General features: G+C 39.1%; 2 protein-coding genes across 3 annotated transcripts; one reads left to right on the plus strand and one right to left on the minus strand.

Moving 5' to 3' along the window:
- The first annotated feature begins 1,311 nt into the window (after positions 1 to 1,311).
- Positions 1,312 to 3,308, plus strand: LOC6504128 (odorant receptor 1a). The gene is made up of 3 exons (XM_001964204.4): positions 1,312 to 2,360; positions 2,426 to 3,029; positions 3,118 to 3,308. Exons 1-3 carry the CDS (start codon positions 1,855 to 1,857, stop codon positions 3,184 to 3,186), a joined length of 1,179 nt encoding a protein of 392 aa, XP_001964240.1. The 5' UTR covers positions 1,312 to 1,854; the 3' UTR covers positions 3,187 to 3,308.
- Positions 3,309 to 3,605: 297 nt separating this feature from the next.
- On the minus strand, positions 3,606 to 22,924 carry LOC6503508. 2 transcript variants are annotated; one of them, XM_001964205.3, is made up of 3 exons: positions 22,720 to 22,924; positions 20,487 to 20,718; positions 3,606 to 5,070 (listed from the first exon to the last, which is right to left on the minus strand). In XM_001964205.3, the coding sequence occupies exons 2-3, from the start codon at positions 20,701 to 20,703 to the stop codon at positions 4,091 to 4,093; spliced, it is 1,197 nt and encodes a 398-aa protein (XP_001964241.2). In that variant the 5' UTR covers positions 20,704 to 20,718; positions 22,720 to 22,924; the 3' UTR covers positions 3,606 to 4,090. The 2 variants fall into 2 exon arrangements, with proteins under 2 accessions (XP_001964241.2, XP_032308799.1); XM_032452908.1 differs by having other exon boundaries at positions 22,703 to 22,924.
- Between the last annotated feature and the right edge of the window lie 1,649 nt (positions 22,925 to 24,573).

Raw genomic sequence — 24,573 nt, forward strand, 5'->3', positions numbered from 1 at the left:
GGGTTTTTTATATTTTATTTTTGCATTCATGGCTGATCAGATGAATGATTCTTTTATTCTCGAACTGAAGAAGCTGCTGATCACAAAATTGCATTCTAATTTAAACAGAAAACATGAAGTGACTGATTTAATGACTTGTAGTTGGATTTTTTTGTTGTATTTTTTGAAAAATGTAAATAACGAAGAGGTTGCAGCTGAGCTTTGAATAAATTTATTGTTCGATTGATCAAATAAACATATCTTTAGTTTATAGCCTGTATTTGATTTTCCCACGATCCCACGGATACCGAAAGGGGCGGCAATTGCCATTTAATTGAATTTCTGTCAGGCCGGAGGCGGGCCAAAGACTTTTTAATTAGTTTTCTCAGTTAATTAAAATACTTAGCGAACAAAGACCAGATTTAGTTCCATACGCACTGAGGGAAAAAAAAAAAATAAATGAATGAGAAATGAACTAGGGTGAGGCCGTAACTAAAGCCTGAAAGCCAGCCTCCGAATGTCAAAGGCATAGACTTGTACCGCACCAAAGTCGGGAATTGTCAGTTTCTAGATAAACAAACGCAATGCACAGCCAATGCAAAAAATCACTTAATTCAAAATAAAAAATAAAAACAAAAAAAATGGTTAGAAAAAATATCAGAAATCAACCCACGACGGCAAGAACCGCTAGCGGACAATGACCATGACTGTTTGGACGGTTTTTCGTCGGGGCTTTGGGCCGGGGCTTGCGTTTGCGGTTCGGAGTGGTAAGTAAGACCAGCAGTCTGGCCAGTGGCCACTAGCATTACCGTTAGCCATGACGAATAGGGGGCACAGTGGTTCTCATGCCACAAAAACTATAAATATTTAGAAATTATTAGGCAAGCTTATTTGGAAATTTAGTTTATTCCTTTTCAAAATATTTTATTTGCTACAATATCGTATATTATATTTTTAATAAAATAGTACATTTTTATACAAAATAATATAATTTATATATACAATTTAATACAAAGAAAAGGAGTTTTGAAAGGAGTCTACTCACGTAGGTATTTATGATAAGAGAAAAGAAAAAATAATCAAGAAAATGCAAAAGAGGTACTAGGCATTGATCTTCTTATTTTTAATATCTTAGTTTTATATTATGAATTTATAAAACATATAGAAAAGAATTAATCAATGAATTAAAAATCTGGTTAAGTACTTAATAAACCCAACAAATAAATAGTAATAATAGCTTTTAATAATTTATTGTTCCGAGAATTATGCCATCAATTTGTTTATGTAATTTATGTCATAAAATTACTAATTTAAATACCTATATTTTAAAATATCTCAGCAAATATAATTATGGCAACTAATAGAGTTCAATAAATGGGTAAGCAAGCTGATAGCCTCGTCTAATTAAATAATAAAAATATAAATAGCCATCGAACAGCCATTTCCGAGCCATTAACATGATAATAAAATCACAATCCAGCCCAGCGGAGAGACAATTAAAGTGATGTGGCTAATGAGAAAATGAATGGGTTATTAAAATTCATAAGTATTTGTATCATTATTGGTCCGTATATCCAGAAACGTACAATGACATACCAGTGAGCCACCGTGCCACTGTCGCCGTCTTGGACAGGTGTGGTGTGAAGTTTAGACCAAGTTTAGACCGACAGACGCCCGGGGCGGGTAATTAAATCATTTGCCGGCCGTTTCACTTTTGGCCAACTTGGCAGCGGGGCGTTAACAAAAAAATATCAAGAGACCAACAAATTGTACTTCTTTTTTAGAAAATTAAAAAAAAACCTGGCCAATTATAAGTTTTCCAAGTCCTTCACGGAAAAGGACACTTAAGATACCCAGCCTTCAGTTTCAGTCGAAATGTCAAAGCTAATCGAGGTGTGTTTGAGGAATTTGTGGACTCAGCGGGTCACCTTCGCCAGGATGGGCCTGGAGCTGCAGCCCGGCAAGGGTCAGCGAGTCCTGCGATCTCCTCTCCTCTACGGCATCATGGTCCTTGCCACCAGTTTCGAACTCTGTACGGTGTGCGCCTTCATGGTGGAGCATCGAAATCAGATTGTTTTGTGTTCGGAGGCCCTGATGCACGGTCTCCAGATGATTTCCTCGCTCCTCAAGATGGCCATCTTTTTGTTGAAGTCCCAGGACCTGGTAAGCCTGGTGCGGATGATTCAGGATCCGTTTCAGGGGGAGGACATCGGACTGGATCAGTGGAGAGTGCAGAACCGCAGAGGCCAGCTACTGGCAGCCGTTTATTTCATGATGTGTGCCGGGACGAGTGTATCCTTTTGGGTGATGCCTTTGGTGATGACCCTGCTGAGATTCTACAACACGGGAGAGTTTATCCCAGTCAGCTCCTTTCGAGTGCTGTAAGTTCAGGACTCTTTTTCAAGGACTTCTTCAGCAACTTAGAATAATATTTGTTTCTTTCCAGCCTACCCTACGATGTCACGCAGCCCCACATCTACGCCCTGGACTGTGGCCTCATGGTGTTCGTCCTGATGTTCTTCTGCTGCTCCACCACAGGCGTGGACACCCTCTACGGATGGTGTGCCTTGGGCCTGAGCTCCCAATACCGTCGTCTGGGCCAGAAACTGAAGACCCTTTCCCAAAACCCAGATCCATCTCGCAGCGATTTGGGATTGAGTGAACTATTCTCGGAACATGCTCGTCTGCTCAAGCTGGTAGGATTCTTCAATGCCAGCTTCAAAGAGATTGCCTTCGTGGAGGTCCTGGTGATCTGTGTCCTGTACTGCTCGGTGATCTGCCAGTACATCATGCCGCATACGAACCAGAACTTTGCCTTTCTGGGCTTCTACTCGATGGTGGTGACCACCCAGCTGTGCATTTATTTGTTTGGAGCCGAGCAGGTGCGTCTGGAGGCCGAAGGATTCGCCAGGCAGCTGTACCAGGCGATGCCCTGGCAAGGACTCGGACCAGTTCATCGGAGACTACTGCTGATTCCATTGCAACGCTCGCAGAAGGACACGGAACTGGGGGCCTATTTCTTTCAACTAGGAAGACCTCTTCTGGTTTGGGTGAGTATTTTATAGCATTTTTATTTATATTTTTAGTTATTATATATATTTTTTATATATTTCATTTTATTTTATTTTTTTTTACTAGATTTTTAGAACAGCTGGCTCATTTACAACTCTACTAAATGCTCTCTATGGCAAGTATGAAACTAACTAGTATTTTTGGCGGCTATTTTGGATTAATTTTCATTGTTGGAAGGTTTTGAAAAAATTTGGTGAAATATAAAATATTGTTTTATATAAATTATGGAATTTTTTTGAGAATAAATATATGTCTACTTGTCTTAAATATGTCTAAAATAATAGCTACACTTTTCATTAAAAGTTCAATAAAAAGAGTGTATCCAGACACGTAAAAATGTAAGTTCCCTCTAAATATTTTACTCTTAATAGATGTCTCTGGATGCCTTCTTATAATATTTAAAATTTATTTACACTATTCTAAAAAATATATAATATTTTATTGCAATTCTTGTTTCTTATTTAAATTTTGAACGATTTTTCTTACCATTTTATTTTCTCCCTATGTCAGAGACCCTTTTTAAAAGCATTCCTCATAAAAAAAAACCATTTAACTTGTTTTTATTTCGTTTTTATTTAGGTTTAAAATTACATTTAACATTTCTCGTTTTATGTACACACACATTGAGCATAAAATTATGCTCAATTAGACAAAAAATAATTACATTAGATACGCGTATAGAGGCATACAGAGCACGCCATGGTATATATACTATTCATCCGATGTCGGGACACCTATAGAGTATATATCGAGTAGACTACTGGCTAATTTTAAGTATTAACAATCGATGCGAGACAAGAAGCAGACAGAACAAAAAAAAAAAAAACACACACTCTTGGATTAATGAATGAATTACGAATATTTTGTGGGAAGAAAGTGAAGAAAGATTTGGAAGAAAGACTTGTGGGGGTGAACTAAAAGAAAACAGAACTCTCTTTCTTTTTTTTGCTTTGTGGTAGCTTGCATTCATCTCGAAATAAAATAAATAAAATCTAACAGTTGGAAAACGATTGAAAAGTCGGAAGCGAGTCCTTTGAATTTAGCTGAGAGCCAGAAGGGGCTCCAGTTCCAGGGGATCCTGGAGCGTCTTCTTGGCCGCCACCTTCTTTCTGTACTTCTTCTGCAGCTTCGTCTTCGCCAGCTTGGTCTTGGCCTTCGAGCTGGCCTTGCTCTTGGCCAGCTCCTGCTCCTTCTCCTTCTCCCTGTCCAGTAGCTCCAGCTGCTCGAAGATGTTCTTCGGATGTGGATGGGAGTGCGGTGCTGTCGCGTTCTTCGCCGCATAGACCACCACGAACTGCGAGAAGGCCGAGTCGGCCGGCGTGTTTATGTCCGCAAAGTCCCTGAAGTTGGCGAACTGCTCCTCAGGATACGTGTACTTCTGGATGAATCCCTCGGAGGGACGACCGTGCCCGTTGTTTGCGTCACCGTAGATGTAGTCGCTGTTGTCCTCCGGATGGTAGGGCATCTCCTCCTCCGGATAGAAGGTGCCGCCGCGCAGCACCCCAAAGTCTCCGCTACCCAAGATACTGGCATCGAAGTTCCGTTGCTGCTGCTGTTGCTGATGCGCCTGCTGGGCTTGCTGCTGCTGCGGGATCGATGGCTGCTGAGGACCCAGGAGCGGCAGGGGCAGGGAGAGGGGAGTGCTCTCCGAGACAGGACCATGGCCGAAGTAAGGACGAGAGTGGCCCAGTGGTGGGGCCTCGTGGTAGAAGGGCGGATAGAAGTTCTGGGCCGCCTGGGAGTGCGAGTCGGCGTCGGAGGATCTGGCCAGGAGCTTGGCGTTCGGATTGGCGATGGGCCGGAACTGCTCCTCCTCGGGATCCTGCTGCTGGCTGGGGGACTGGAACTGCCTGGGCTGGGCCCTCGGCAGGATCGCGGCCTGCTGATGCTGGTGAGTCTGGGGCTGCAGCTGCGTAGTCGGTGGCATGTGGAAGTGCTGCTCGTGGGAGCGCAGCACTGTTATTGGCGAAAAGTCATTCGGCTCCATCAGCATGTCACTGTCCTCCTCCGGGAACTCAACTGCAAGACACAAAAAAAAAAGACAGTTTTTAAAAAGAGAAATCAAGGGTGTTCAATAAAAATCATCAACCACTTCTGGCCGCTGAAAAGGCCTCAAAAATACTGTCAAGAGGCTGTCGGAGAGACTTGCTTTCGGCCCGAATGTGAAATGTTTGACGTCGAGTGGAGAAATGGTTTGCCGGACATCCTCAAGTGATCATCAAGCTCGAAGTCTGGCTTCAGGCTGAGCAGGAAGCACGAAGATGCCATTTCCTACTTGATGGACAGGAAATTGGGGGCTCATAGGGGGTTTCTTTATATTTTTTTTTGAAGCTCTTAGGGCCATCAAATAATTCGACAACAATTCATCAAAAACCCTAGCTTACTGCCCTTTTCAAGTATAAAATAAAAATTAAATAGTAGGGGAAGTATTTTAAAAATCTTGCGAAGAAATCAAATGATTAAATTTTTAAATAAAATTAATTCAAACTCTCTACTTAACTTCTAACCTGTTGAAAAACCCCCCACAAAATTAATCCAAGATCGCATTCTTTTTGGCCACTTGGACGGCCAAGAAAAAAATCGGTTAACACGATGCGAAGTCGCCTGCCAACTCAATTACACTTGGCCAGCATTGGCCAGCTTTTTATGTTACTGATTTTTTTACCCCTTAACTCTATTTTTTTTCCCCTGGTTTTTGGCCAACAGTCAAATGTCGTATCGATAAAAGTCGATAATAATGTGAGCCGGGCAGCTGGCATAAATTTTGTGTGCTTTTCGGGCCGAGTTCTAGGCATAAATGTTTTGGCCCCAAACAGAGCCCCACCCTCTTGGCCGGGAGTATGAGATTTTTTATTTCAACACAATTGTGCCGGCTACTCCAACGCTTGTTGTTTATATATTTTTTTTTTTTGGGATTTTTTTTAGAAACATTTTTGTTAAAGTTTTCACTGCATGCAACACCCGCTGGTAGTTACATTTTTGCGACTGCGACTGGCAGCCGAACATAATGAGTTTGTTAAGTGTAATTGGTAGTACGGATACTTGGCTCAAAGCAAAAACTGTTTGATTTTTGGCTCTTGATAGTGAGCCGCTGCCCGAAATGGGTCAGACACATAGTGGGGCCAGAGCATAGATTACTTTATTATTATTTATTTGGTTGGTTGGTGGTGGCACGTTTTGGCCATTCGATTTGGCTAATTTACGAAATTGTTGCCGCTGCTGGACGGATAATCGATCACGGCCACAGGACAAGTCGAAACAACAGGACAACATTGTTTTCATTTTCAAAATTTACAAAATAGTTGCCCAATTTTGAGTCTTTCAGTCTCCGGAGTTCATCAATCATGTTGAACTTTCTCTACTCAAGTATCTTTGATTTTTTCCATTGGCCAAGTTTGTTTTGATTTCGTAAAGCAGCTAGTTGCCTTTAATTATGCATTTGAGCCACAGAAACAGTGGCTAATAAGTTCAAGTTTAAGAGAACAACTTTTCAAACAGAAACATTTCAATAAACTAAATTAACTTGTTGAACTGAAGGTGACATATGCCGGCGCCATAAAAGATAATGTTTATTCTAGAATTATAAACAAAATTCCAAAGATTTTTAGATCAAAAATGGTAGGGGGTTTCAAGAAGGTATTTTAAATATTTATAGAAAAAATTTTAGAAAAAATATTAGTTGAGGGAAATAATTGTTTTTAAAGAGAGAAGGTTTAAAGAAATTTTAAACTTTAATAATTTAAAAATTGTATTATTTTCTGTAAGTATTTTTCTATAGATTATATACTATATATTTATTTTGTTCCCTTCTATAAGTTTGTCAAAAAAATTAACGAAATGTAGTTGCCGAAAAACTGTACTCTGGTCTGATTTCTTAACTCTTTTTTCTCTTAAATATTTCTTTGTTTGCGAATTATGAAAGTGTTGAATAAAATATGGAAAAAAATATGAGAAAAGTAGAGTAAACCCACAACATGATGACCCTGGTGACGATGGCGATGTCGATGTAAATATAGATGTTGCTGCACGACAGCTGAGGTACCACGGGGCGTATGCGTTAAATTGAGCGCGTCGTGCCCACAGAAATTACAAAAAAAAAACTAAGAAATATATGTTAAATAAAAAATAAGAGACTATACCCCTGGGTGTGTGTTTAAGAGCTCTCCAATCCCCCAAAGTATATATGGAAAATATATACACATAACAGCGTTGTGCGATCACCATGACATGAGCATGTGTGTCTCGACACTTACAACGAAAAAAATTGCACATCGTCATGGGTCTTCTTCAGTTTCATGTACATGTTGGAGTACAGTGCGGTACGGGAGTATAAATGCGATGCTATCTGATTGCGATGTGGGCGTCAGCCGTATAATTAACACATTGTTATTGTTCGCTCTATTGTTGTGTTTGTTGCAATGAGTAATGGAGCAATGGGAAGCGTGTCTAAGTGGGCGTTAAATGGCCGCCTCAATGCGTCCATCATCATAATCATCATCATCATCATGGTCTCCGAGGTAGTCATTACTTTTATCATCATCGCCATCTGCAATCATCTTGGGCAGGCCCACTTATCGCGCCCCACCACCAGCTGTAAGTGCAACTCCTCGAAAAAAGCAGACTCTTAAATCAAGGCGACATACCTTTAAAAATATTACGATGTTGAATTTATAATTTTTAAATTAAAAAAATTATATTCTGATAAAAAAAAAGAGTAAGGGGCTCGATTTAAAATTCAAACAGGCATTAAAGAAATCAACTTTAATTAAGGTCTGACTTTGATTATAGTTATCATAACCGACCAGCCCACAAAAATATCTCCACTCGATCACTCACGGCACTCACTCATGATATTCATTCCATATATTTTTTGTCGAATTTTCTTATCCATTTTCCCCATCGCTTGTGGCCCAAACGCCTGTGGGGCACTCCCCACTTTTTTTTTGGGTGCACTGGAACCACTGGAGCCACAGGCAGACCTCCTCCCCTTTCGTGCCTCATTATCCGCACGGCATCTCCTGTGGCAACTCATCAGCTGTGGCATGAAATTTTCCGGCACTTTTGTGGCACTTACAGCGGCGCATGCGTGTAAACACAGATCAGGTCGTGGGTTGTTTCGTGTCTCGCCAGCTTTTCAGTTTCAGTTTTCAGTCTCTTGCTTTTCCAAATCCAACTTTTCCTTAGCAGCTCATAAATTTCCAAATCAAAAGAAAAACTTTAAGCCTTTACTTTCACAACAGGTTGGGGGCTTACATTTTTTATATTTTTTAATAAAGAGGTTGCTGGGGAATGGGTGAAAAAATCAAATCCCGTCAGTTGGTTGTCTGGCAGTTGACCCTTGTAAGTCAATGTCAAAAGTGATGGATTTTTCAGCTGGTTTTTCTTGGGTTTTCATATAAATTTGATTGATATTTTTGAAAGTGTGGGCTAACATATTGGTCCTTCGAGGCTAGTCTTATTCGTTTATAAGTTTCTGACACTTATGGTCTTTCATTTTAAAAATGATTGACTTGTAAACTTAAAGATACTTTCCTTTAAGCTTCTTGAAGATCAGATGATCTCTTATTTAAAAACGAAGCTGCAGAATCTTTCCTTTAAGATATAATATTAGAAATATATCTACACCTTACAGCTTCTTGCAAGTACAAGTCTTAACATCCGCCTAAAGCCAGCCCACTCATATTCATAATTATACTTTTTAATTTTTCGCCGCCTTGTGATTAAAAAGCTCCTAATTAACCTTTGCCATTTCGCCTCTAGAGTTGAGGGTGTTGTGGGTTTTTTTTTTGTATTTTTTACCATGACAGTTGTCGTCGTGTCGATTTGTTTATTTATGGGATCGTTCCAGCCGCTTGAATACATAACTAAATGTTTGCAATTAGCTGCTTTTTATGTTACATTTTAACGACAGCTTCACCCCGCGTGTGTCTCTATTTCCATTTGTCCAGTTTTTATGTGTTTTTTATTTTTACTTTTTTTTTATTATTATTTTTCCTGCAACTTCTTGTCATGTTTTCCGCATTGAGGCGAGGCAACCTTGAAGTATGTATGTAAGCTGCTGCTGCAGCAAGCCACTTCATTTGTCTTCATTTGCAATTCGATTGCACTTGACTTGCGGCCGAAAAGAATCTGGCCAGCATCTGGGCATTATATGGCTATAATGATGATGACTCAGCTCTAACAATTCTTAACTTTAAGCCGGCCGGCGATCCAAACGGTCAATGTCAGTTTTTTTAGCTTGCAGTTTTCGGAGACTTTGGTTAAAAAATAAAATACAAAAACGAAAACTTACAAGTCCAGTCGCCGTTGAGAATCGCATTTCAAGATAAACCACTTCGAGCCAGCACATGCTGACCATTAATTGTCAATAGTAATTGCTGGCAAAGATGCTTACACGATCTGCTGATCGGCAACACGGCGTATACGCGATGCTATAAATTATCAAAGGTTGTTGTTTTTCCACTGAGTGGGTGCGCTCGGTGTTCATTATGTTAGAATATATCGTTTCTATGCCATGGTCTGGGACAGCTTACTAGTGACACACAAAGACAAAAATTAATAAAAACTCCACAACAATCAACACACAACAAAGCCACAAAGCAACACAGCAACAGAGCAACAGCCAAACAAACAAAACATACAAATAAACTTGACTGCCATTTACGATGTACGATGTTTGTTGTGCGGTTTTGGGGCATAATTAAATTTGCATTTTTCTCATCGCCTCTGGTGGCTGCTAGCCGGCTACTAGCTGGCTGTGAAAATCCGTCGGTCGAGGTTGCCACAAGCGAATTGCTTTTGCCATTGGGTGGGGCACGCCCCAAATAATAAACTAAAAATTAAATAAAATATAATAAAAAGTGAGGATGAGCACAAGTACGATTCAAGATCTATCCTTGGCTTGCAGAGAGAGAAAAAGGTTTAGGGAATAATAAATATAATAAATATTATTATACAAAATAAATATGTATTTTTTCCTGTCTAACTCCAAGCTAGCCTTGAACTTAGTTTTGGTAATTTTTTATTTCTTCCCCAAAGACCCAGTCCCCATCCATCAAACGCTTCAATTGGGAGTGCTCCACTTGCCTTGATCCACTAGCATTTTAGCATCACTCCCTATAGCTCTAGAGTTTGCTTCCGCATTGGTCAGTTGATGTTTGATTTGTTGGCAACAAGACAACAAAGCTGCGGGTCAAAGGTGGCCCAGCCCATCTCCACGAATAGAATATTAATATTGTTATTAATAATCGAGGGGCTCAGGCACACTTGAACTTTAAAGTTCAAAGCAAGTGGATGACATTTAACTTGACCAACAAAGGCAGAAGAATTCTTCTGCTTGTTGCGTTTAAAATAAGCCAAAATGTCAAGCCGCCAAAAAAAAAAAAGAATAAAAATGAAACAGAAACGGAATCCAAAAGCTAAACAAAAGACTTAAGACACGAACGTGATTACAATTGCGAAGCCACAAGGACAAATGATCTAGGGGGTGGTTGGGTTGGTGGGTTGGCTGTTCGGGTGGTGGGAGTGGTTCAATTATGCGCTGCACATAACCCACCATCAAATCGAGTGGAGCAGAGTTTATGGCATGAGTAGCCATAGCCATTCGGCATGCAGATGGCAATTTTCAATTCGCCGCCAAAAACAAATGACATAGAATTAAATTCATTTCATTTTAGCTCCGACTCTGTCTTCGCAATCATTTAGAATGTCTTTGTTTTGTCGATTTGTATGTGTTTTTTTTGTATGTTTTGGTTTCGTTTATGGCAAAGACAATTATGGCAGAGAAGAGGTTGGCTTTTGATAAATGAGCTTGCTCCGATTTGAATAACGTGCTCTAACTTTAGCATTGGAGTTAATTTCAAGACACATGTCTCTCGGCAATTAGCCATCTTTTAGCCATGAGCCAAGTCAATTTGGTTTCAGTTTCGCTTTCAGCCTTTTAGCTTTTCAGCCATTTAGCCTTTTAAGCCTTTTATACTTTTATTTTATCGCTGGCTATGGTCTTAGTTAGCTGTGAGTTACAGTTTCGTGCCTGGAATGAAAACAACTTCGGAATGATCGCCGTCAGCTCAAAACTATGCATAAACAATCCGACTTTATGCACTGACTTTGTATAAATCTTCCACTCAACGGTGTGCACTGTCTCTGATTTATGGGTCTGGCGTAGTGCCCCGTCTTATAAATAGCATCCATAAAGTGTCGTCGTGCCTCCACCACCACCACCACCACGCCATGTCCCTTCTCTTAGTCCCCCCGAGCTCCAAACTGTCTCCGGCTACTGGCTTTATTTATGACAACTTCACTTCGCCGCCTGAACTTTAATTGAGTTGCCTTGTATCGTATCTATGTATCTTTGTATCTATCTTTCTTGCTGGAGAAATATGATAAATCAAAGTTAGTCACAACAGCCTTTAATCCGGGAAATAGATTATCTGTCTTATAAATAGGAATGGGTCTTGGGACTTGGTTCTAAAAATCTCTAAGGTCTCTAATCTAATATCCACAAAAATTAATTAAAATCTCCATCATAGACCCCAGACTTGATCAAATTTAATTATGGGTATAGCATGTTTTAATTCCAAGTACAGCCAATAATTGCTTTGTAATTATAATTACTTTCCCGCCCCAAAAACTCAAATCCAAGGTGACCCTAAACCCCTAAGCGTTCAGCTTTAGTTCCAGTTACCATTCTTTGGAGTTCTCCGCACTAGACCCTCGACTAACTTGGCTAAAAAGTGTTATCATTAAGCCGATTTTGACCCCGGCATTGTCATTGAAGTGATTCATTAAGCTGCAGTTTTACGCCAGACCGCGTTTTAGTTGTAATTAGAGCCCCCCGGGGCTATATATTTCCGGCTGACATCAGGGCTATTGTCTGGGTTAATGGCTTACAAAGCGTCAAGTGTTGTAATGGCCCAAAACGGCTATAAGCCCGAGGGCCCAGAGGGCAAGAAACCTTAGGAAATGGGGAATGTGTGTTAGCCATTTATGGTTTATGGGAATGGGGAAAGGGTAATAGCACCTGCTACACATATAGGGGGCTATTGGGGGAACTATACCCTAAACAGCCACGATCTTCGCCTGACATTGGCCATTAACCTGCTATCGATCGACTAATTGAACATGACATTTTCCAATAAACAACAATTACTTAATGCCTGACCTTAGACAAACTCCAATATTTTTTGTGGAGCCGAAGAAACGTTGGCTGTGAAAATGCCATAAATTATTAGCAGAGTTAACCTGTCGAACGATCTCTCTGGGTTTTTATTTTTTCACAATTTTTTTTCCTTCTCAACTTGGCGATGAGCTTCAATGTCAAAACCAAGCCAAGAACAACAATGCTAAATGTCAGACATTTGGTTCGTGTTCTTGGCTTTTTTTCTTCTACAGTTTTTCTGTTTTTTTTTTTTGTCTGGAAGTAGAAAATGATTTGTTATGCCTTTTCACGAACATCAAAATGCCATCGTATCGTGCCGGAGAACACACATCAGGCCAGCCACATCCATTCGATCTGATAAATCAAATTTGTTTCTCATTTAAAGGGTACTTGGGGCCAGATGGGGCGTGAAAAAGGCATTAAAAGATATATGTGATCTTTAAGTAATTAGGAATTATGGGGAATAAATTACATCAATTCTTTCCGAGTCTTAAAATAATAGAGATCCGTATCTGATGTCATGAGCGGCCTTGAATCGCTTTCACTTCCCTAATAGACTTTCAAAAAATGAAATAAAATGAAATCGAATCAGGAAGTTCTTTTTCTAATTCGCCAACAATTGATAATCCCCTAGAGCCCCGGCTCTCAGATCAGATCCAATCTGATTGCAGGGTATTATTGGCTGAAAGCCAAAAGCCCCCAGAGCACTTGATCTCCATTATGTGTATTTGTTACCATTATTAATCTAATGAAACTGCCAGTTAGTCACTCACTCGGTGTTGCTTTGGTGGTTCAGTGGCTCGGTGGCTCAGCCAGTGGTTGGCTAAGCGTTCAGTCAGTGGTTGCAGTTTTCCTGAGTGGCTCGGCGGCACTCGCAATAATAGCATTTAAATGGCTCTTTTAAATATTATTTATGACTCGACTAACTATTGCATGACATAAATGTGTACGACCCTCAGGGTCTTCCACACCACACACTATTTCTACACTATACTATATCTTTTAAATAATGAAAATAAAAGTGTATTAAATTTAATAATAAAAGGAGCAACCAGACAGACTTAGAGACAATTACCTTATTTGTAAAATTATGTTAGATCCGAGATTGCTGTGGCAATAAATTATTATATCGCAATCATTCTCGAGAGAACACTTTTCCCATCATTAAAGTCTTTGTCTTCTAATTCTTCCCTATCGCAGACTCATGATCATGAAGAATTCGTAGATATAATTATATATAATGCCGTCTGGCCAAGGACGGGCTAGTTAGTTGCGTTTTGTTTCTGAGGTTTTTCGCATTTTCCATACTTTGTTCTACTGGCTCACTGGCTGAATGAATGAATACCTGAATGACTCAATGACTAACTGACTGACTGAGTGAATGACTGACTGAATGAATGACCAAACTCAACATCATGCCCCACTGATCATTGTGCAGTGACTGAGCGCTTCGCTGGGCATCGTATCTCATGAGTGCCATTGGCACATACTATTAGATACATAGCTTTGGATATTTATTCTCGTTCAGATCGAATCGAATTCTCCAGCTCGGCTCGGGCTTCTGACTTTTGCAATAATCACCGAGCTGCGCCTTGGAGTGGGAGCTGTCAGTCGGAAATCGAGTTGGTCGGTCGGTGGGTGCGGTGGACTGCGGATTGTACTGTTTGGCTCCAAGAATCGATATCCCGACGATTTCATGTGCCAGTCAATCAAGTGCTTAGGCACACAACACCGACTGGTGTTGCAACCTTGTTAGAGTTGCTATTTTTTTAATAACAACTTGGAAGAACAGAGTGTGGGACTTTAAATACCCGGTACTTCTATTAGAACTTGAAATATGAGTTTTAAAGTAAGAAAGTTTTCTGCAAGATGGACTGTAATACCCGGTACTTGAGCTTCAGGATCTATAAGCTATAAGTACTAGGCCTGTTAAACTCCATCTACATCCATCAATATCCCTTTCAAAGTCAAGAACAATCTCTTGTTTCTAAAAATAAAGACCATTACCCGCACGTGCTGCATCATCCACGCCCAAAGAAATTCCGCGGGCTAATTAACGGGCGAGTAGAAAGGCGCTTTGGAATCAAAACCAAATCAAAAACACATCACAATAAATTCACAGACAATTGGCCTCTTTTAAATGTGCAAAATCCCGCAATGATTAACGATGCGGCTTTTTTTCACTATCCTATTGCTATTATTATTGTTATATTGTGTGTCTGTTTGGGGATTGTGAATCGATTGCCGGCGAGACCCTTTCAAAATATTTACAGACAAGGGCGCACGCGCCCTAAGATCTCCGTCTCCAATCTTGGCAATTTCTGTTTTGACGGTCAGCGGCAAGTGAAATGAAATCAAATCAAATCAAATCGAATCAAATGTAATGGAATACAGTTTCATTTTCGTTTGCGTTGTTGGCTTGCCTGTTTGTCTGGCTGAATGGTTAATTAGGTTGCAATTGCACACTTGGCGTATGCGTGATATATCCATGATAACTCATTCGCCCCGTTGGCCGGCGAACAGTAGTAAGCATTCGAGCTTTATTGGGAGCACTGAGTCAGCGGCAAACACGTTTCCAGGCCAAAAGCCCAAAACTGGCCAAAAACTCTGGCCTGGAACTGTGGGGGCCAGAGCCGTGGCACGTACAACGGACAGGCGGACAAACGGACAGTTGGACAAACGGACAGGCGGACAGTTTCGAACGTTATTCGCGCAATACGTTTTATTTTTGTCATTTTGGTCAACAAGGTTAAGGTTGAGTTGTCCAACAAAAAAACCAAAAATAAAAAGAAATGAGACCTTTAAATTAATTTATGTAATGAAGAAGTTCTGTTATGTTTATGGGTATATTTTGTGCAGTGTATCTAAGACTGTAAAATTTAAGATTTTATTTAATTTAATTTATTTTTCTGCAGATTGAGCTAGAAGACTTGCATGAATAAATATTTTAAGACTATAAATACCAGGTACTTGGAGAAATAAGTCTGTTTTATTATTTGTATTTTATGGATATAATTTTGTGCAGTGCATTTTAGGCTACAAATACCCAGTACTTTTGTTTTTTTTATCTAAAATGTCATATATCATATATATATACTTCTGAAGCCTATTTCTTGAGCTTCTAAGCATGAAATAAATACTCTAAAAAGTCAAGTATCAGAAGAATAATCTTTTATTTTTATATCTTATATTTTCTTCAGTGCATTTAAATAGAAATCCCGCTAGCTGACTCTCTTTTCTGGGCAATTACTCGGTTTTATTAACTCGCCACGTCTGAAACACATATAAGTGGCCATATGTATCTGATCCGATGGCCAATACCTTTTCCGCTTTGCCGTTTTGTCGCTCTGGCATTTAGTGGTAATTTGTTATGCAATTAATCTAATGGTCGAGCAGCTAACAAAACCAAGAAAAACACCAAATTGCTTCGAGCCAAAAAAAAACAAAAAAACGAAAAATTAAAGACCAAAAGTTGGCTTTAAAGTGTCGAGCTAAAAGATCTTAATTTGGTTTAATTTTCAATTTGAAACTGAGAATGCCAGGTGGTATAATATTAAAAATCATTACTATATACTACGGATGTTTCTTTTTTCTTCTTTTTCCATTTAATAATGATGTATGTTTTGGTCTTTGGAAACATTGTAATCAGAGCTTGAAGTGTGGTACTTGAGGCCTCAGGCCTAAGGGCTCCATTTGAAAAAAAATCAATTGACGGCCTGACAGCTGCAATGATTATAATGATGATGATTATAGGTGATTATGATTTGTTTGCCCAACGGTTGGCTCATCCTCCATACCATCTTCATCCCAGCATCCCATCCAAACTCCCCATTCCCCATTCCCAATCCCCAAAATTCCATTTCCAATTCCAAAATTTGAAATTTGAAAAAACCATAACGAAAACTGATTTCTGATTGATTTTGGTTCGAGGGCTTTGGAGTTATTACAACATTCCCTAACTGATCATTATGGCCATAACGCAATTTGCATTCACCTCTCCAACGATCCATCCATCCATCTATCTATCCATCCAACCTGCGTTTTGTTGTCTTTACAGTTTTATTATTTATTTTTGTTTCTCTATTTTTCTGATTTTGTTTTTTGGCTTTCGGGAAATGGAACTTTGGGGTGATTGATTGCAATGGGCAGCGGTGCGTGTCGAAAATGGCCAAAATGTCAAGTGGGCCAAACGCAAGCAATTACGCTGTTTAGGCCATTTTCCCCTGCGAAAGCCAAAGAAGACATCATTAAGTTCAAATTAGTCTATTGCCACACCATCCCCGACACCGTCGTTTTGTTCAACAAATTGCGCCAAATATCCGAACAACACAAAAGCCATTCCAAAAAAAAGATCAAAACTTAAATAAAACTAAAAGTTTAAGGCTTGTAACTGCAATCCCAGGCGGCCAAAAAAAAAAAAAGAAATAGAAACAATTTTTGAATGAAAGCGAAATACACAAAACGCAATTAATCAGCTGGAGGAAGTCATTGGTGTTGAATGAAAGTCAGCTCTACGAAATAGAGATACTCTAAATAATATAATTAAATATATTTGCCCATATATTCTATTTTTGTATTAATTTTAGACATTTAAACTATTTATTTATGTTTTTAAAATAGCCTGTAAGTTTTTCTGTAAAGCTATAAGGCTATAATTTTATTTTCAGGAATACAAATAAATGATTATTAATTAATGAAAAATTTGGCAGTACCAGGAAATAAAATATCCCATAAAAACTCTTGTAACTAAAATCTCCCGAAAACCCCTCCAAAAAACTAAAGTGTATTTTTTAGATAGGATTTATGTAAAAGCCAAAAAAAGCTCAAAATCGCACCCAGCATGTCGCACATTTTCATTAATTTATTTTAATGTTGCAAATAAAACCAATCAAGAAAATAAAAAATAAAAATATGCAAAATAAAGGGTGAAAAATAAAATCAAATGCGCCGCAGTGGGACTTTTGATTTTGATTAATTTGCGCCGCCACTTTCGCCCAATGTAGAGCAGTGGTTTTTTTTTTATTAATTTGGCCAACAGGCGAGCGATATTAATGAGCTGGGGCTATGGCTAATTATGCGGCCAAAAAGCCACCCACCCCCCTGGGATCGGATTATGTAAACGGTTTTTCTGGACCAGGCTAAAAATTGAGGATCGAGATATAATTTGCATAACTCGATGATCTATCTGCCGATCGGTTTAATTTTTGTCGAACTCGAATCGATTCGATTTCGGGTTGTCGCTACCGTTTGGCGATGTCATTTATTTAAGCCATTTGCCGCCCATTGGCCAAGTTTGTTCAATTGATTGATGGCGGCATTTCTTCTCCTAGCCTTTTATTTAGATTTTGGCTTAGATTTCGGATTCGAATTCGGATTTCGGCCAATTGCTTAATAAACCAATACGCTGGCAAATGAAACGCAAACACAGTGTAATTACACTTTCGGCGCAGAGCGTTTCCCATTCAAATTTAAAGGTTAAGACTCACCATTTTAACTTAACAGCCGTCCCAGCACAATGGAACTTTGGCCACCAAGCCATCGAATTTGGGGCTTTGTTCCAATTTTTTTATTGCTGGCAAAAAGGCGAAACGCCTTCGAGGCTCTTAACCGCACTAGGGGATTCCCATTCTATATTTAATAAATCTATTTAATTTAAAAATTAAAATTAGGTCAAGTATGCAAGATTTTAAATAAATAGTTCCCACAGTAATCAGTCGGGAAAATACTGTCTTTTCTTTATTAAAACGAAGCCCCCATCTTGGGGCAATCAATTCAGATTGGGCCATAGTGCCACCCCCTGGGCCACCTCTTGCCACAACCACAAACGCCCACAGTCACGCCCACGGTCATACATGCCACAAAAAAAAAAAAAAACAAAAAGAAAATATAAACCAGTAGTCTGTGGTATGATTTTTGTAAAAATTAACAAATAATAAATCGAAGTCTTTTTTTTCCTTTGAACACATAACATGGTCAGAGTCGGTAGTAAGTTGCATGCCACATCGATTTTATGGCTTTTGGTTGTGGCTTTTTTCGGCTCCGACTATTGCGTTATTTTGTTAAATTTTATTTTCAGTTTTTTGTGTCTTGGGGAGGCCTTTTCACTTATTATTTCGCATACTTGTTATTATTTCTGTGAGTATTATGCGCGCTCATTAAATTTCATTCATTGTGCAAATGAATGGCAATTGTTGTTCAGATTTAGCTTCGGCTTCAGTTCGCTTCGGTTGCATTTTATCGCCTCGTTTCTTGGATCATTACAGTGATCTGGGGGTCTGGGGGACTGGCGGTCTGAGAGCCGCCGAACTTGCCTCTAAATTGGGGGCGTCATCATCAAAAGCCCGATTGTTCAGCCCCGGTCATATAGTTTTGACAGGGCCCTGGGCTTTCGGTCGACTCTTCAGTCTCCAGCCTCCAGTCTTCAATCTTCGGGCCTTTGGGCTTTGGGCTTGGGGCCTGGGAAATTGTCACAAGGTAGTCTCGAATTTGCGGTCTCGTGATGCAATCGCCTCTGTGGTCTCTGACTTTGGCCCAATGAGTTGCTAAATATTGAGACACATCTGCGGTGCACAAGTCTCTATAGCTCTATAACTCTATAGCTCTATATATCTATGGCTCTTTATCTCTGAATCTGTGTATCTTACAACCAGACTTCGTGTCTCAATTGCCTGGTGGTCGGATCATCTTTATTCGAGGTGGCACAGTGGCAGCAGTGCACAGTGGTTGCAACAACGATCGTTGGAGCTTTTCAGATATATATATAAGCCTTAAGGGCTTTTAAAATTTAAGACATTTTATGTTAACAGATCATAGTTTATAATTAATAAAAATATATTTTCTATCAGAGTCCATCATAGAATTATTGTCAGAATTTTGTCATTCCTTCCTACAGATTCTTCCTGACTTTTAATTGGAATTGTATTATTAGTCTGTCCATATTATTCTTAACATATTGATAATAAATAAATGTACAGTATTATTCTTTACATAATATATGCTAAAACTTATTTACTTTTTAGGGAAAGAGTTTACATTTTTTTAAAGATTTAATAATTCAAACTGTAGTCTATCATGTAGTCCATAAGTTATACTATTAAAGGGAACTTGAGAAATATTTCCATTTCCTCTTTTAATACCTAAACAGTTTAAAATAATTTTCATTAAAAAACCCCCCATTTATCCACTTGCCTTGTAATCTTAAACACTTCCCCCTAAAATTCCAAGAATTACCATTGGATTCCCACTGACATTTCATGCCTTTCCCATTATTTTGAAACAAATGGCCGGGCATTGTTTTGGTTTTCACTTGACCAGGAAAATGTCACAGTCTCCCTCAGACCTAGTCCCAGTCCCGGGGAAACCTTTCCACAAAATGTTGCATGGCCTGGCGTGGCACGGTAAATGGCACAGGCGACAGCAAGCAGCTTCATGACATAATGACACAAAGAAACGAAGGGAAAATGTTTTGGAAGAAGATGGAGTTGTCTTGCCATAACAAAGGAAAATTAACTATGAAACACACATCTCAGTAGATATATATACGGAAGTTGGTTGGAAAATGCGGTCTGTGGGTCTGTCCATCCTACCAGCTTCAGGTCTGCCATCCAGTAATTGCTGAATTGCCAGAAGATGTTGTAATCCCCGGAGAGATGTCTCTGGGAAAATGTACACTATGGGTTTTGTCTTTCAGCCATTTCGCTGTGAGAGTGTGTCTCTCGGCTGTTGGTTGATTAATTTGTTGGCTTTCTTTTGGGCCTTTGTTCAGAGACGGCTTACTCAACTCTGCCCGACAAATTAACAACTCGAGCTCGAACATGTGAGATTTTAATTGAAACAGAAACTGAAACGGAAACTCGAAACTCTAAACTGAAACTGAAATCATGTTGTAATCGCTTTAGCGAAATACGATATGTGTAATTTTTGTCTATACTTTTTTTTCTCTTAGTTTTTAGATAGAATTAACCTTCAAAACGAGACTTGATGGAAGCCGAAAACAAAATAGATGGAGAGATAAAGTGAAAGTCTTGGCCACAAATCACAAAATCAAAGCCATTGGCCGGCAGCGGCAACAGCAACAGCAACAGCAACAGCAAAGGAGGCAACGGTTGATGACTTTAAGCCACCAACTCCATAATTCTCAACTCTCCGCCAAACAAAAGCTCGGCGAATAGTTTCACTTTCACAGCTGGCTAATTAAGTCACAGATACAATTTGAACTGCCAAGCTATCAAGCTACTGCCAGATACAAGATACAATATACTCGTTTGTAACTCACCATTATGTTGGACGTGTGCTTCCTGATCCGGTGGCTTGGCCGAAACCATCGAAGTCTGGGCCAAAACCATCATTGCCAGGAAAATGCAAATCAGCCAATGGCTCGCTTGTAATCCTCTGCTAGTCCGGCTAGTAGTATCTAAAGGTTTTGTGTTATCCGCCGGATGTAAAGTATCTGAGGCCTGGCTGCTCCTGCAGCTCCTTTTTCTTAAAGCCATCTTTCGGTTTTTAGTCTTTTTTTTTTTTTGGAAGGGAGGAGAGAGGGAGGAAATAATTCTAATAATATTAATATGATTTCACTTTTCTTTTTGTCACTTTTATCAAAAGGGCCACAAAAGCCACAGCTTCAGAGGCAGCTGCAACCAAAACAACAACAACAATAACAACAAACAGAGACAACTGCAAAGTGAAATTTCACTTTCGGGCTTTCAAGTGGACTTAACTTGGCTCAGTCAGGCTCTCAATTCGGTTTTGGGGTTTCGGTTCGACTCGAGTCCGAGTCCGAGTCCGAGTCCAAGAGCAAGTCTGCTTAGCCACACACGGATACAAGCACACATGCCGCCGCAGATACAGATACAAATACGGATGCTGGCTTACAGATACAGGTACGGATGCATAGATACAAAGATACAAACTGCAGCCGGAGGCAACTTGGCTGGCTGGGGTCACGCACTCTAAAGCCTGCTTGGTAATAAATACCCTCTAGCTAAACGGGTGTATTGGTCTTTAAGGAAATTATACATATCCTTAGTTAAAGGGATTCAAATAAAAGTTATTAAAATAAAGAAGCTACAGAGCCTAATCAAGAATAAATAGAAAATAGTTAGCAGACTTCAAAGGAACTGAAATACTTTTTCTATAGAATTAAATATTATTGGAATATGATTAGAATATTGTTTAATATTTATTCTAAATTTATTTAAATAATTATTATTTAAATTTTGAACTTAAAGTGAACTATAAAGAAAATTCCCTAAACTGCAATAAATAGGGATATATAAATTAGAAAAATATTTAAAAAACTATGTATTATATTTATTAAAACCGAATCATTCAGAACCAAAAAATTATAAATATTATTGATGAAAAGTTAAAATAAATAGGATTTTTTAAATTCTAGAACTCAGATTTATTTTTAGAAAGAGTGCCAATTTTAGAATTCTTAGTTGAATAATCAGAATAATAGGAATAATGTTGCAGTATTTATTTAAAGCAATTTCAGTAATTCATATATGTTTTTAAAATACAATATTTTATGAAAATTATCCTTGTTTGAATATCATTCCTTGAATAAATACTTTTGTAAAGTATTCTTAATATTTTATTTGGCTAAAATTTAGAGTAAGCATAGGCCTAAAATAAATTAATAAAACATCTAAATTCTAAAGAAAATCCCAGTGCTCTCAGCCATCAAGAAAATGATATGTTTTAAGCTGTTTAAGGAGGGTATTAGCCAAAAAAAAAAAACCAAAACATTGGCCGTTGGCCACTAAAAATATGGTTTCTAAGTTGTGGCCTATTGTGTGGCAGCTTGTTGTTGTTGCAGCATATTGTTGTTGTTTCTGCTGGTTGTTTGTTGTTGGTATTGTTGTTATGGCTGTCATCTTATCGGTTTCGCATAAAAGTCATAAAAATAAAATTTATTTTGTTGGCTGTGAGCAGCAGCAACTGCAACAACAAATTAACTTGACTTGCAGCCAGTGGTGGCAGCTGTTTTTTTTTTGTTTTTAGTTTTTGTATTTTTTTTTTATATCTGCCACATGCAACGCAAACACTTTCGCAACAATTTTATTTGGCCAGTTAGCTAGTTTATTGTTTTTTTTTTTGTTTTCAGTTTTTATTGTTGTTCTTGTTTTTATTATTATGATGTTGTTGTTGTTGTAATGCAGGAAACTATTAGCGCGGAACCACAACACACACATACACACACACACACACACTTTTGCAGAGAAATCAAATCCGAAAACAACAAAATTATTTCAATTCGAATATTTTTTTTGTAATTCATTTGCATTTTGTTAGTGTTTCGAGGAGTAATTATTTCAAGCACTTGTTTTTTTATTTCTAATTTTTTGTTTGCAGTTTTTAAATGCGGAAATAGTGCCCCATCAGCTTGAACACTTAAAAAAAAATGTTTTGAAAAACAAAAACGCAAAAAAAATGAAAGCAATGAAGCGAGGCGACAGGAAACGCGCGTGAAACGCGAGCCAAACGCACCAAAAAGGATTGCTTACGCGATTCGGGGTGGTAGGGGGGAGCAAGGTGGTGGTGGCAAGGTGAGGTGGCAAGGTAGTGCCTGTTAGCACTCAGTAGTCGTTGTTGTTATTGCTTTTTGTTACAGTTAACGGTGGCGGTTTAAATCGCGCTTGCGGCTAAAATCGCGACGTAGACCAAGCGCTCGCTTCAAGCGCCGTCGACCAAATGAGCGGCGCGCAGGCGCTGTGTAAACTTTTAAGCCGTTTACAGCTTGGCTAACACACACACTCTCACACACACACACACAGACGGTGCGGCCGAGAGCGCAAAGTGGCCAAAAGAGAGCGCCACTTTTCATGAATGGAGATCGCGCGCGATCCATCAGCTGCTTTTGTCGCCTCAGCGGCAGTGCGTGCCCCACAAAACCGGTAACTGTTGTACAACTAACTGTTTCGCCTGCTACCGATACTCGCTGCCTGCTACCGCTCCGTTGGGGTCAGCACGTGACGCGGTGAACAGAAAAAACAACTATGCTGCAAAATAAACAACATTTCCCAGAGACATTGGTTCCACCCACGAGAAAAAAGGATCATAACTGGAAGTTTTATCTTAAAACTCATTAAACATCTTTATCTCTAAGAAGAAAGGCATGGATCTGAATATTTTTAAGGGGGGACCTCCAAGAAATGGTGGGATATCCAGATATTCCCTTGTCCCTCAGTTCCGATGGCCATAACTCTACCAATTCAATTCCGATTTTGAAGTGTGGTGCCATTCTCCGATCAGGGAACTAGGTACCTCCTTTCCTCATTTAAAATATTCCTTAAATATGGTTTTTTAATTTTTCGATTTTTCCCAAGGGATACCCCTATAAAATTCTGCGTTTTCACGGTATCCCCCATTTTGGCCCCTTCCGATGTGCATATCTCTGCCAATTCTTGCTCAATCTTAAAATGGCGTACCATTCTGTGATCAGGGAACTAATTACTTCCTTTCCTCATTTAAAATATTCCTTAAATATGTTTTTTTAATTTTTCGATTTTTTCCCAAGGGATACCCCTATGAAATTCTGCGTTTTCACGGTATCCCCCATTTTGGCCCCTTCCGATGTGCATATCTCTGCCAATTCTTATTCAATCTTGAAATGGCGTACCATTCTGTGATCGGGGAACTAATTACCTCCTTTCCTCATTCAAAATTTTCCTTAAATATGGTTTTTTAATTTTTCGATTTTTTCCCAAGGGATACCCCTATAAAATTCTGCGTTTTCACGGTATCCCCCATTTTGGCCCCTTCCGATGTGCATAACTTTGCCAATTCTTATTCAATCTTGAAATGGCGTACCATTCTGTGAGCAGGGAACTAATTACCTCATTTCCTCATTTAAAATATTCCTTAAATATGGTTTTTTAATTTTTCGATTTTTCCCAAGGGATACCCCTATAAAATTCTGCGTTTTCACGGTATCCCCCATTTTGGCCCCTTCCGATGTGCATATCTCTGCCAATTCTTATTCAATCTTGAAATGGCGTACCATTCTGTGATCAGGGAACTAATTACCTCCTTTGCTTATTCAAAATTTTCCTTAAATATGGTTTTTTAATTTTTCGATTTTTTCCCAAGGGATACCCCTATAAAATTCTGCGTTTTCACGGTATCCCCCATTTTGGCCCCTTCCGATGTGCATATCTCTGCCAATTCTTATTCAATCTTGAAATGGCGTACCATTCTGTGATCAGGGAACTAATTACCTCCTTTGCTTATTCAAAATTTTCCTTAAATATGGTTTTTTAATTTTTCGATTTTTTCCCAAGGGATACCCCTATAAAATTCTGCGTTTTCACGGTATCCCCCATTTTGGCCCCTTCCGATGTGCATATCTCTGCCAATTC

This window comes from Drosophila ananassae, chromosome XL (assembly GCF_017639315.1).
Source record: "Drosophila ananassae strain 14024-0371.13 chromosome XL, ASM1763931v2, whole genome shotgun sequence".
Classification (NCBI taxonomy): Eukaryota; Metazoa; Arthropoda; class Insecta; order Diptera; family Drosophilidae; genus Drosophila; species Drosophila ananassae.

Coding starts and splice junctions, on each gene's coding strand:
- LOC6504128 (XM_001964204.4), top strand. CDS start 1,855: ATGTCAAAGCTAATCGAGGTGTGTTTGAGGAATTTGTGGACTCAGCGG. Junction 2,361..2,425: donor GTCAGCTCCTTTCGAGTGCT/GTAAGTTCAGGA, acceptor GTTTCTTTCCAG/CCTACCCTACGATGTCACGC. Junction 3,030..3,117: donor GAAGACCTCTTCTGGTTTGG/GTGAGTATTTTA, acceptor TTTTTTTACTAG/ATTTTTAGAACAGCTGGCTC.
- LOC6503508 (XM_001964205.3), bottom strand. CDS start 20,703: ATGGCTTTAAGAAAAAGGAGCTGCAGGAGCAGCCAGGCCTCAGATACT. Junction 5,071..20,486: donor AGCACACGTCCAACATAATG/GTGAGTTACAAA, acceptor TGTGTCTTGCAG/TTGAGTTCCCGGAGGAGGAC.